This window comes from Atractosteus spatula, chromosome 4 (genome assembly GCF_055471065.1).
Source record: "Atractosteus spatula isolate fAtrSpa1 chromosome 4, fAtrSpa1.hap1, whole genome shotgun sequence".
In the NCBI taxonomy this organism is placed as follows: Eukaryota; Metazoa; Chordata; class Actinopteri; order Semionotiformes; family Lepisosteidae; genus Atractosteus; species Atractosteus spatula.
The window spans coordinates 13,018,756-13,032,213 of NC_142709.1; the positions used below are offsets into that span (position 1 = coordinate 13,018,756).

Below are 13,458 nucleotides of genomic sequence, written 5' to 3' on the forward strand. Positions count from 1 at the left end.
AAAGAAAAGGAACCGAGGGCCAGTCTCTGTGTGGCAGCATTTAGATGTTAACGACGGTCCTTTCACCGTGGTGCGAAGAGCATTCAAAACCAACATATGGAATTGTTTTGTTCAGGGCAGAACTCAAAGGGTTTTAATGGTAAACCAGTGAGGCTCACAATAACGCACAGCTGAGAGCCACTGTAAAGCACCCTGCTGAAATCTTGTTTTAGAACAGCTCATACATTCCGTTTTACTTAAATGCATTAAAAAGTAAATATACAACTCACAAAATAAACAGAATTTTAAATATTTCTGAAGTTATTGAAGTATTAGTTCTTTATTTGGATGACTTGGCTATTCACATTAAAAGGATACCTAACGTGCATTATATTGTAAAAGTGATAAAGAAATGATTACTGCTAGGAGTTTCGTAGTGAAAACAGAAGCAAATTGCTGCTCTGTCCAAGAGCTATTTTTTTTCTGTCAAAATATATCTACCATTAAAGGCATTTAGAGTTACTTACAACCCCCCCCCCCCACTCCAACGGCAGGCGGAGCGACGCGCCGGTTGGAGTATTTCTCGGTCGCAGTAAATGGCAACGTCAGCTCAAAGATTTGGTTCAAACCACCAAATGGAGACTGGTGTGCCGACAAGCGGACCCTGCTGATGCGGGATTAACGCTAGGAAAGAGAGAGAGAGTTACTTACAAATAATAACAGTAAAACCTCAGTGTTGTTAACAGATCGTAACACCATTCCTGTTGAAAAACAGTGACTTCACAAAGCCGTATGGTCTGTAAGCAACCATCTATCAAGGGATTCTGCATTACTGTCATAAACAAAGCAATGCAGCAATGCAAATCAAGCATTTAACAAAAATACAGAAAATATCATCGACATGTTAAGAATAAATTTTCACTCCATCCATAGTGTGCAATTTGCTGCATTTTGGTTACCCATAACACGGAGTGAAGTGAAATCATTAAGAGGAACAGTGCTTAACCAGGGCGTCTGTTTTATACTGCACAACCCGAGGTACTGAGACATTGAAGGCTAGCTGTGAATGTGCTAGGATTCCCCAATGACCAGGAACAATCGGTCCAGCAAACAATTTTGCAGCCAGGCATTCTGTTAAACAGCCTTCTTTCCTTATAAGGTTTGGCTCACAGCCTTCTGGCACCAAACCCAAGACAGTTCCCAAGCCAGGGCCTAAGATTCTATCATCCTGTATGGCTTTTGCTGCAGCACAGGGCCTCTGATAGGCAACACCTTGGCAGCTATCCAGATTAAACAAAGGACATACTGATATTGGCTCTCTGTGCAATAAGATAGCACAAAACCGCCTGGCACCTGAGGGTGAGAGGCGCGATGCAAACTCCACACGCATCTGTACTGTTAACCCTGGGCGCAGCAATCACCACTTTAACAATCTATTAAATTCTCAACAAGCCTATTGTGCTATTAGGCAGCTCCGTTTTGGTCTGATCAAAATCGTTTGAGACAACGCAGCAACTGGCACCCACCTCCAAACTGAATTCTGTGTCAATGAAATCAACGGAAAACACTGCGTCAAATTACTGCCAACCTCAATGCTTAATGTTGCAGCAAATACATTTTAAACATAATTGCACGTGTAATTGAAGAACCTGGAGGAGAGGAAATTATTGAAGTTAACCCAAAAACCCAACCTTTGCAATGTCATACGGTTTTTTTTTTTTAGAAAACTGCAGAGATATTAAGAGCTCCAGGCTGTTTGCCTAACAAGGAAAAGTCACCTCTAGACTGCCTCCTTCCTTATTTTTTCAAAAAAGGATAGAAAATGGAACAGAAGACGTCAACTAGCTGCACAGCCAGATGGGTTTAACACTCCTTTGTTTCTTTTGTGGGTTAATGAAAATCAAGGCAAGATCTAACTGAGGGGTCAAAAGACAGCGGAGCTCCAGTTATCTTCTGAATTACCTGCTCTTTAATGACTCAACAGAGCATGCGAAGGCTGAGTCAGGGCTTCTGCGGTCCCTTGATGACTCTGCATTATCTCTGGCACTGAATGGAACCCCCCCCCCCCCTCACACCAGTCAAGTAATTATAAAGTAGATCATTAACTTATCAAAAAGCACTTTGACACCACTTCCAGAAAGAGTACCTTTTAATGGAGGACGTGCAGCAAACTCGGCACAAAAAGAATTGAAGAATGTGGGGTTTTTTCTGTGTAAGGCTAAGGTTACACAAACCTATTACACACGAGGACAGCAGCTGATGTCTCTCATTTATTTTCAGGTAAACCACTTCAGCAATGACACGAACAGTGATCAGAGAGAAAAGTGGCACATTTTAAGGTAGGACCACCTGTTTTTTTACTTGTCAAATTCTTTCCCTATTATGTAGCTTGAACTTAAATTCTAATAAAGCCCAGACTGCCCTCTTAGCACCATCGCAAGGTTCACACTTATACAAACTATTGGACCTTTTCCCAGCACTCACATGTGGTAAACACACCACACCAGAAGAAACACTGCACATTCAAGCACTTTATTTAACCTTTACATTAAAGCTGGATTTTTCAAGTACTCAGAAAATGCTTGTGCTTATCCTGTGGAAACGTCTCACGTTATTGATAAACTGCATTCATTCTTGTAACCCTGCAGCTTCCAGGGCTATTTAACCACTCAACAAAGCATGTAAATAAGAACAGAAGGTTGACCTTCACCTACTGCAGCAGAGAGCAACTCCATTTCTGAAGGGGCTGTAATCCTGCCGTATTTATAGTTATCTATATACGTCCAGCAACTACATCTAGAGCTGGGAAAGCCGTTAAATTGGTCTGGTTAAGACAGAAATTAGTTCAATCAGACAGCTAAGAGCTCAACTGGAAATACAACTACAGACACCAGCGGTCTTCCAGGATTGGTGCTGTGCACCCTTCACCTATTGCATGTCAATGAAACAGGCCATTTTCACTGCAGGCCAGGCACTGCTGGATACATTCTGGGGTTGAGGGAATGTCCTACACTGACAGGTTGAAAGAACCCCCCTGAACTTCTGAACAGAGGAGACTAAGATGGGACCTGATACAAGAATTCAAAAGCCTCAAAGGCACTGATACCGTCAACCCAGTGAAGCAGGTCTCCACATGGCCTTCTCTGTTCAAGATGAAAAAGATTCATTTCTTTCTCCGTCTCCCTATCATTTCTTTAAGCCAGGAAAGTATCTGGTTGCTCCTGTCTGGACTGATTCCAGAGCTGAAATATCTTTTAAGTGATGTGGTGATCACGATTATATACAGTATTCTAAATGTGGTCTTACAAGGATATAACATTCCTTGATTTTAATTATGTGCTTTACACTATACAGTATTGCCTAATATTTTGCTGGCTTTTTATTTCTTCCTCACATTGTCAACATAAGCACCTACAGTAAGTCTTTTCATAAGTAGCCTCTTCTATCTTCATTTTTTCCTAGATTATGTTTTTGCTGCCTGCATGCAAAACTATGATCTACATTGTACATCATTTGCAAGGTGTTTGCCCAGTTGAATTTTATCCAAATGTTTTTGAATTTAATTTGCTGCTTCTCCAGTGTTTGCCAATCCCCCTAATGTGATATGATCTGCAAACTTGACTTGTTTACTAACTATACTAGAATCTAAATCACTGACAGAAACCAGCTGACAGAAGATCAGCTGTGGTCCTAGTACAGATCCCAGTGGTACTCCACAAATAACATCACAACATAATTAATGCTTTATGCAAAGCCTGAGCCAATTTTAACTGATCCATTGTTATGCAATTATATCAATGCTCTTGCATTTTTATGTAGCAAGAGCTTCACAAAGTATAAGGTATTTTGGTGAAACATTACCACAAAAAAACAAATTTCTTTCATTGTAAATAGTCCATTACCATCCTCTGATCACTTAAGCTGGTGCTTTTATTTAATCCGCTAGTAAAATTCAAGTTGATGAAAAACACAAAACACTTAACTGTAATTAAGGATGACCAATTTGAGTCTGTAAAGTCACTGGGATTGGCAAACACAGAATGAGATTTTAGAGATTGTTATTTTTTGTGCTGACTAAATTACTATTCCTATTTATATCCTATTAAATACATTGTTCATAAAATACTTTGAAATTACTCTCTTGATCAAATCCGTAACACAGATTAAGTGTCCATGCAGCAAGAACTGTGAACAATTGATCAGCATTAAAAGTTTTCTGTATACTGTAATTATACTCCATAGCAATGCTTAATTTATACATTCATTTCCCTCCCACAATTTTAAGAACAATATTAAAATTGAGTCATGTCTTAGAATCCGCTGGTTACAATCTAGTCACTTATGAAACACGAAATAAAAATAGCAGTAAGTAAGCACTGATTGGCAGGAGCATTTTTTTCCCGTACAATACTATGTCCTCTGCATCATGTAAACACAGGGCAAGAACATCTGACTTCGGCTGTGTTCGAGAAAAGCTCAGGAACACATTTCATTATTGGCTTGGCAACGCCTGAGTCAAGCCAGATAGCCCTGTGCCAGCACTAGGAATGAGGACAGAGAGCGGTGTATAACCCCTGAGCTAACCAACCTCCCACATCCAAATAAAAACGAAAGTAGGCAGATGAAAATATTCAGATACATAAAAAGGAAATTCATTTTAATGACCTCATCGGACAATAAATAGAAAATAGAATAGACGTGTCTTCAGGAAGAGAACTCTCAGACTTGACAACTGACAAATTAACAAATTATACTGTTTTAGGAGAGAATGCCACATTTTCGACAGCATCTTTGTTTGATGCTTGATTGATTATTAGGCGAAAATTAAATGCAACATTGAAACTTCTTGCGCTTCCATAAATATCTTGCACATGTGACCAATGATGGTAAAGACTTCCTTGGACATATCCTGACAAGCACCGCAATGGAAACATGTGTTCAGTTCAGACTGACAGCCTTAAGCAAGGCTTCACCCTAACAAACAAACTCAGAATCACATGCTGCCAAAAACACTGAGCCGCTGCAGCCCGTCCTCAGGGCTGTAAACACTTACACTTCAAACTGTTCTGTTCTCATCTCCCTCACTAAGTTCAGGTAGAGGTTCAGCGTGATGAGGCAAACCCAGGCCAGGGCGCACCAGTCTGTGAAGAAAACAAAGAAAAACATTACAAGGTAGAAACAGAAGAAGGGCTGACTACTGAAGCTGACACTGTCTGTTGGGCAGTGTTGCAGGCGCAACTGAAAAGCACAGTCAGTTGCTGTGTTTCACCGAGGGTTCGTGATGTCAGACCAGCACGGAGCACGTCCTTCATAGTGTGGAATACACACCTGTATGTGCACTCACAAAAGTATTTGCCAAAGAGGCCCAAGAAGTTTATAAACCAGAAAGGACCATCTGAGGCACTGTGATTATTTGGTGACAGGTAGCGTAACAACCTGTGGATCTCATCCAGACTTTTCCTGATGGTCCCAGAGAATCAGGTTTGGCATCTCGTTCCAAACACCCACCCACCATTCTCAGTTCCAAGTACTTTCCTTGTAGCTTCGAAGTGAGTTCTCATGTTCTTTTTTCATTGCCAAGTTTAAGTAAATCCACTGAGTTAACCCTGAATATACCTTTCAAGATTTTGAATACTTCTATTAAGTCCCCTAATAGGGCTGAAGAGGATCAGCTCCTCTCAGCTTTTAGACCCAACATGTTTATTGTTTAAAACAGTGAAGCCTATTTAGCATTGTAGTACAGCAGCCAACATTGTTAACATAACTTGAAATTCTACACTTTTCATTTTGCAGCCTTGGATTCTGTTACTTTTTTAATCACTTTCTCACAATGCCTGGACAAATAATAAGTCAAGAGTTTACTTTGTAATATAGCACCTTTGGCATCTTTCTTGTTTTTGTGAAGTAGTTTTCTAAACATGTTAGAATCAAGATCATTGATGTTGCTGAGGAACAACAGCAGGCCTAAAACAGAACCCTGTGGCACTCCAATAACTCCAACGCTCTATTTTCAATACTTTAACCACTTTTCAGTCTTCTTCATACTGTACATTGCCTTTGAATCCTACACCTTTTAGCTTCATAAGCAGCCTTGCATTCAGATCATTATTAAAGGTCGTCTGCACATCTAAATACAATTTACCATCTAATAAACTCAAGTAGGTAGCTGCGTCAACATGCTTAGGCTGCAAAGGAACAAGTAAAGGTTTATTCCATGCTGAAAAGAGAAAAAAAGAAACACAAAGTTTCAACAACGTTGTGTTTCTTTTCTTCTCTTTTCAGCATCTAATAAGCTCTGCTTGTATCCAGGACAGGCTGAGCCTAGGATAAAGGAGGAAGTCGTGAGCATATTTGTGATTTATGACATGATATACTGTAGTAGCTGGCGTAGCAATACAAGAAATGATATTTTTTGCGCGGTGCGTGGGGGGGGAAATTGAACTTTAAAAACGGACAATTTCAAGTGTGTCATATGCATTAAAATGATATGTTGAAATACAATTAACAGCTCGATTGCAGGCACATTCCGGTCCAGCTCCATTTACAAACTAGAAACACTCGCTGCTCGGTTTTCTTATTATTTCTCCCGATGTACGACACCCAGTCGCAGCCACTGTGCTATGTGTATGGAAGACGTGATGCTGTATCTTTAAAGAGGAGCCGCGTGTGAATGAGAGCAAGTGTGTGTGTGTGGTGCTTCCCCCTCTGCAGCTGAATGCAGACTCAGTGTGACAGTGGTGTTCCGCTTCTTAACCACACAAATGCTGTGTTTACTGTTCAACCCAACATGCCAGCCTGACCTTCCACATGTCACAGTTCATTACGGAGAAACAAGCGCAAAGGCAGTTAGTAGCCAGCTCAGGGATTGCTAGGGAAAGATGTCCTTGTCTTTTAATCAAATAACCCCCCCTCAGTCTGAAGTCTTCCTTTTTCATTAGACAATATTGAATTTATCTTGTTTTATCATGCTGGAAAATTCAACACCAGCTTGCTGTCTATGGTCTATTTTCAACTAAATGCATTTGTGCAACCGAAACAAAACATTGGCCAGAGTATATACGCACAATGTAAGGTCTACTGTTTGTATTTTCACACATTTAAAATGACCTTTTAAGAAGAGGTGTTAAAATATAAATGTAGAAAAGCAGTGTCTCTTACTATTCAAGCTAAAAACACGCAAAGACTACAAATGACAAGCCAGCTATCCCAAATTAAAGGTCTTAATTTAGCTACAAATTCCCTGCTGGGATACAAAATCTCAGAAATGTTTACTGTACGTATTCCAAACAGGCAGTGGGAGACCAGAAGTGTCTAGAGGCACTATTGGCTTATACAGCACAGACTGAGAGGGTTTATTTGTGAAATTAAATATTTGTATAAGAAGGGGATTTTTACATAATCATTTCCATGTGCTTGTTCTATTGTTAAAGGCCCGAATGCAGCACCACATCTGTAGCCGATGTGAAGAGAGGCAATGCATCAGCTGCATGTTGTTTGCTTGCTGCAGGTTACACACTGAAATCTCCTGTGCTGGCTCACTGAATAATTTAGTTGATGGCTGGTAGGTTTCAAGGATAACAATCACGCAATCGCTCAATCAAGTGAGGTTAGTGGAGGTAGCAGTCTCATAACATGCTGAGCCTTTTTCTGAACTTCTTTCAAAACCCCTACTCGGAACAGATCAGGAGTGAGCCCCCACTAATCTGCAGAGCAGTTTTCAGGGGATTCCTTGCAGCGTCACTGGCTGAACTACGGCTAAAGTCTTTGCCCGCCGTAAAAACAGCTGTGATCTTGTCCACTGAACTTCAAATCCCCTAGCAGTATGACTACCGCGTCTGTCTTATTCGATAAGAACCCAGAAAATGCTCTAGGGCTGGTTCCCTCTTAAGGGTCTAGCAGGCACTCGTTACACTAATTACTCACCAGCTGGGAAAGGAATTTGTCTGGACTTCAGGATGTGAGGCACACTAACTCCTTACAGAGTCAGCTAGGCTGGGAGAGTGTCCTGGTGGACAAGGCAATCACAGTAATCACACTGACAAGGAAATCCATTACAATTTTTTTTAATACATGAACTCTTCCACAAATTAATTAATTGGAATAGTTGCTACTAATAATTTCTGGCATTTGTTTATTGTTGTGCCTAATAATGGGCCTCACATACAGAGGATGACCTAATTCACTCACCACACACACTGTAAGCGCACAGCCTAATGGCGCACAGCAGGTCACTACACAGAGGAAGTGAGAAATTGCTTCACCGACTGAATTAAGGTAGAAATTGAGATAGGCCAGACTGTACAAAGCTAAGGCACCAGGGTTAAAACATCCCTTGCAAACAGTACCATGGGATCTCTACTGACCAGGTAACCAGGACCTCATTTTAAAGTCTCATCTGAGGAAGGTCTCCTCCCTACAACACAGCATCCCCGGTCACCAGGGGCCAGAACTTGTCTAAGGTAAAAATGTTGGGATCTGATATTGAGATTTCAAGAAACATTTATATTACAGTGTAGCGTGTGACTTATCTATACTCCGATATGAATAGACTAGATCTGGCCTCTACTTAAATCAAGAATCAACAGTCACTATGGTTACTGCAGAACCTGGATGACACTTCACCTGAGGCTTTGTTATCCAATCAGACAAAGCGTTGGCTCCATTTACTGCTGCACATGAATTTCCCTCTAATTCCACTAGAGAAAAAAACGCACCTAACAAAGCACTGAATTTGGAAAAAAAAGTCTAAACTAGCTTAGAAAAAGGGATAATTTATGCTGATAAGAGCATCGGATACTTTAATGGAGTGTGATAGATGTGACCAAGTCAACTGTGTCATGTCACCATTCTAGGAAGTGATGCAGAACAATATTTTAGAATTCAAGTGTGTTGAGTGCAGAGAAGGACAAGTTCATCGAGCAGGCCAAAGGAAACAGTAAAAATCAGTAACTGACCTTCTGAAACCAGAATGTCAGGGATGCACAGGATGATCTTTGCCTTGCTACAGTTCAGCAAAACCCAAACAACCACTTACAGAAGGCATCTTCAAAGAAACCGCTAAAAAAGTGACCCAAATTCCAAAAAACACGTCCCTGCAGTGCCAGCACTGTGGGAAGAAACAGCCATTATGCAAGTGACTCCCTTTACAGTGAAATTGTTAAAGGTACACTAAAATGTCCCTTTGTTAACAAAGTGTGATGAGATTATAATGGTTGGAGTCAGCTTATTGATATAATGGATGGAGAATAAAGTTGTGAAGCTTAATTGAAATAACTGAGCACCGTAATGCTGGAAATCGGAATGCAGACCTGGTTGGATGTTTGGAAAATGAAAAATAGAAGAACCCTGTAGAGAAAACTGTGGGATCTGCATCGGACGGGATGCTAATGCTAGCTGAACGTGAAAACATTTCAAATTGCCTGAAAGATCACACTGGTGATTTATTCATCCACCACTGTATGACCCACCGACAAGATATGATGGATAAAGACATCGCATCAGTCACACATGACTTTGTGGAAGATATGATCAAAGTGACACTTACACATTGCAGTGGGGTAGGGAGGAAAAAAGGAGTTCAGACAGATCTTGAACTGAATGAGGAGGAATATTTAAATCTCCTTACCTCCAAAAAAATCTGCTTGTCATAAGAATAGTTTCAGAGAAGATAAGCTCATTCACCCAGTCTAGTCTGTTCGGTAATTAGTAGCTCATTGAGAAGCCCATCCAATTGTTTCTTGAAACAAGCCAGGATACTGCTCCATACTCTCATAAAAGTGTCTCAGTTTAAATTCAGTTTAAATTGCATGAAATTGTTAAATTTCTATTCCATGAAATGAATAGAAAAATGGAAATATAAATGTAAAGTCACTTAGCAGGGTGTTGGACCAACACATGTGGCTAGTTCAGCCTGTATACACCCTGTCATAGAGTCTACAAGCATCTGAAATTCTGCAGGAGGGATATGGTACATCACAACACATGCCTGTTTGATATAGATGGATATTGCCATCTTAGGCTTTGTTCCAGAACATCCCATAAATGTCCAAATAGGTTCAAGTCTGGTGACTGTGAAAGCCACGACATATGAATAACATCAGTGTCATGCTCATCAAACCATCGGCTGACCACGTGCTCTGTGGGGGGGCAGAGGGGAGGTTGTCATTCTGGAAGACCATCACTCAGTACCATGAGTTAGAGATTAGCATTGACCTTACCTTCGCACACAATGAGTACAACAAAATGATTCCAGGAAAATGCCCCCCAAAACATTACAAAACCACCACAAACCTTCCCTGTTGGAACCAAACCCTCAGGGTGGTAGAGTTCTTTAGGTTGGCGCCACACATGTACTCATCTGTTTCTCGAGCACTTGGTGAAGGATGACTAATCTGACAAGTGTTATTTTTCCACTATTCGGTAGTCCTCTGCCCTTGCTCCCTGTACCACCGGACCCGCAAAACGTGCACTGCAACCCCACTATGACATCCCACTCTGTGGAACAATCCGCAGACCATGTTTGATGAGACTGGATCTTGTGCTCCAGGTTGATCTGCAGCTGCTCGAACGTTTGACCCTGCACTTTGAATTAATGCATGGATATCAGAATCCTAGAGAATGCGCTTCCACCCCACTGTTTCCCTTTGCTGATGGTGTCTTTCCCTTGGATTTCCATGCTGACGTCACCTTATACACTGCTGATCTTGAAACATCACCAAGCTAATAAAAGAAATATCTTTGTGTCTGGAGCTTCTGCCAAACACACCCATCTTTCAGGCAGTAAAGTCTCTTCTTCGCATCCGTGCTTCCCATAATCATAGTCAACCGGGCCTTTTCAACATTCCTATACAATGCCTTGCAGAAGTATTGAGTATTCCATTTTGTGAAATTACAAAATGATCCACACACATTTTTTAATTTAATGGGGTTCTTCACCCCTTATCAGTACTCTCTGTTTTCTATTTAATACATAATTCTCAATCTAAAAACCTGTTTCTCTGAATTACCAGCTGTGGCTTTAAAATGAATCATTTATGATAAGATTTATCAAAAGCCTTCTAAAAACGTATCCATTCCTGTTGTTTTTTGTTTAAAAACTATTATGTGTTGGTCCGGCAAGACCTACATTTTTGATAATCATGGTAACTTGTCTTGCCCCTTCTCTTGTATCCGATTCCCATATAGGCGATCCTTTAATTTAGTTCTAATTGTTTCCATAACCTTACATGTAATACAAGTCAGACTTATTGGTCTATAATTACTTGGTTCAGTTCTGTCACCCTTCTTATGGATGGGCACGACATGGGAAATTTTCCAGTTGATAGGTACTACACATGGGTATTACCCATAAATGATCCATCTCCTACCCATCAGTGTTGAGAGGTTTTGTTGCTGCTGGTCAGGTTTTGCTACCTGTGCTGAGAAGTTCAAGTTTCAGGAGATTTTCTAGTGTAACACGTAGCATTTCAGAACAGGTTACTTATACAGAATACGCTGCAAGATTACGGTATATAGTAAGTGCTACAATTTCCCCAGTTTGGGTTTTACTACACCGCAGGAGACAACTGTGAAGTCTACAACATACATTACTCTCGGGAGAAGTACTGCAAGGTCATTTTACTATGTAGGTCACAGAGATGCTCAGGAGGTGAGGAGCACACCTTCACAAACAAGAAGATTGCTCAGGTAAAAGCAAGATCACTTGACTATGCCTACTTGATTAGGCCTGGCTTGCTGAACACACAAACAGTGAAATGCACGCTTTACTTTACTTGACACCACCTTTAACCAACCATCGCTCTCGGAAATCCAACAACTTTCTGCAAAACCTACAAATCACATTGACTCCAGAAAGGCCAAAATGCAATATATAGCCTTATCCTGCAACGATGATGCTGTCAAGACAGTTTTCAAGTCAGACAGCTGTGGCAGTAACGTTATCAGTTTGTGGTGTCTTTAAGTGAAGTGAGACTGAATACTGTGACCTGGCAGGGCTCTCAGTACTGGAACACTGAGCCCTGACACATGCTGTGAACAAGGCTTTAGCCACATGAACTCAATCAAAACATCAGAAGGAATCGCCTTGAGAACTGTCGGGTTGATGTCTGTCTACGTACTGTAACTTCAACAATGAGCACAAAGGACTTTGATGTAGCTGCCGTGGCTGGGTACCTTCAAAAACACTAATGTGACTTGAATTTATGTTTACTGTTCCTAGCCAGAAGGGTTGCTGTTTTGGAAAAGTCTGGTCCAGTGGGAAGAGCGCCCCCTACTGGTCCAGGTAAGCAGTACAGCAGTAACCTGGTTTTTCTTAGAGGTCTCCAATCTCAATCACAGCAGACGTAGCCTTGGTAAGCTTATGAGATCTGATGGTCAGACTGCATAGCTGTAATGCTGCTGTCGAGATGAAAAATGAGAAGAGCTTATTTCAATGGGAAGTGCTATTCTAAACAGAAGAAAAACACAGGCCTACATCACAAATGGTACGTTGCTATAGGGTAAGAGCATTTAAGATTATCAGTCAACCATAACAAAGTGTGAGGATTATTTGTGGACCAATAAAAATTCCTGCTCCTAGGTTAAAATATATTATCTCATAGGTTAAAAAACAAGAGCTGGGTTTACTCTCTTCTCACAACTACAGAAATCCCAAATGAGTGGGTAGGTATGGCCAGGCAGAAAGCAACAGCATCTAGGACTGAGCAACTCAGTAGTCTCTGCTGATTAAGCTTATCCAGTATAATGAAGATCTGGTCTGATGAGATCATCAAACAGTGCACACAGGCCTATTCACATAAGCGGCTAATGATGAAATTCTGAAAGATCCCTCCCACTTAAAAAGATATACGTGAAAAGAAATCAGAATGAGGCAAGACTGTGAAAATGTAAGCACTTACAGACCCATTTCACCAGTTTTCAAACAAATTATTTTGACAGCCCTTTTATGGAAGAGGGTAATAAATTGTGCGCGAAGTCATAACGTCAGGGGAAATTATTTTAAATTATTTCACGATCTTAGATGTGAAAGGCAGCGGTCTAACCACCATCCCGCCTGCTCCTCGACTTGTTTGTTTTATCTGTCATACCTCCCTGTACGGCCTGCAGTAACACAAGGAAGAGAAGCTCTGGGAAAGCAAAGACTGTGTGCTGGTGGTCTGCTGTGCATGGTGACCGTTTTAAATTACAGAACCATTCCTTCGCTAAAATGGGAAACACAAACCTCAAGCTAACACTTCCACAATAAAATATCTTCCTTTTCTTAATAAATTGTGATGATTTCTGAAATCCTCCATTGAGCCAGGTGTAATCCTGCCTTGTTCTCTGTTTGTTCATGCCAGACCCGATGCTTTTTACAGGTTTCAAATTAATCAAGACAGATTTTGCTGGAGTACATGAAAGGGAACATCTTATGATATTAACGAGGTTGTTCAACTTGATAATGCGCTCGTAACCGCATTAAGCGTGTTTACACCATCAAGC

General features: G+C 40.8%; 1 protein-coding gene across 4 annotated transcripts in view; it reads right to left on the reverse strand.

Moving 5' to 3' along the window:
* The window catches only part of LOC148835847 (uncharacterized), a 150,131-nt gene that overhangs the window by 85,577 nt on the left and 51,096 nt on the right, over nucleotides 1–13,458 (reverse strand). For all 4 annotated transcript variants that reach the window (XM_088913250.1, XM_088913254.1, XM_088913251.1 and 1 more), the window contains one exon: nucleotides 5,033–5,120. In XM_088913250.1, the coding sequence (XP_088769376.1) occupies nucleotides 5,033–5,120 (88 nt within the window). The remainder of the gene's footprint in view (nucleotides 1–5,032; nucleotides 5,121–13,458) is intronic.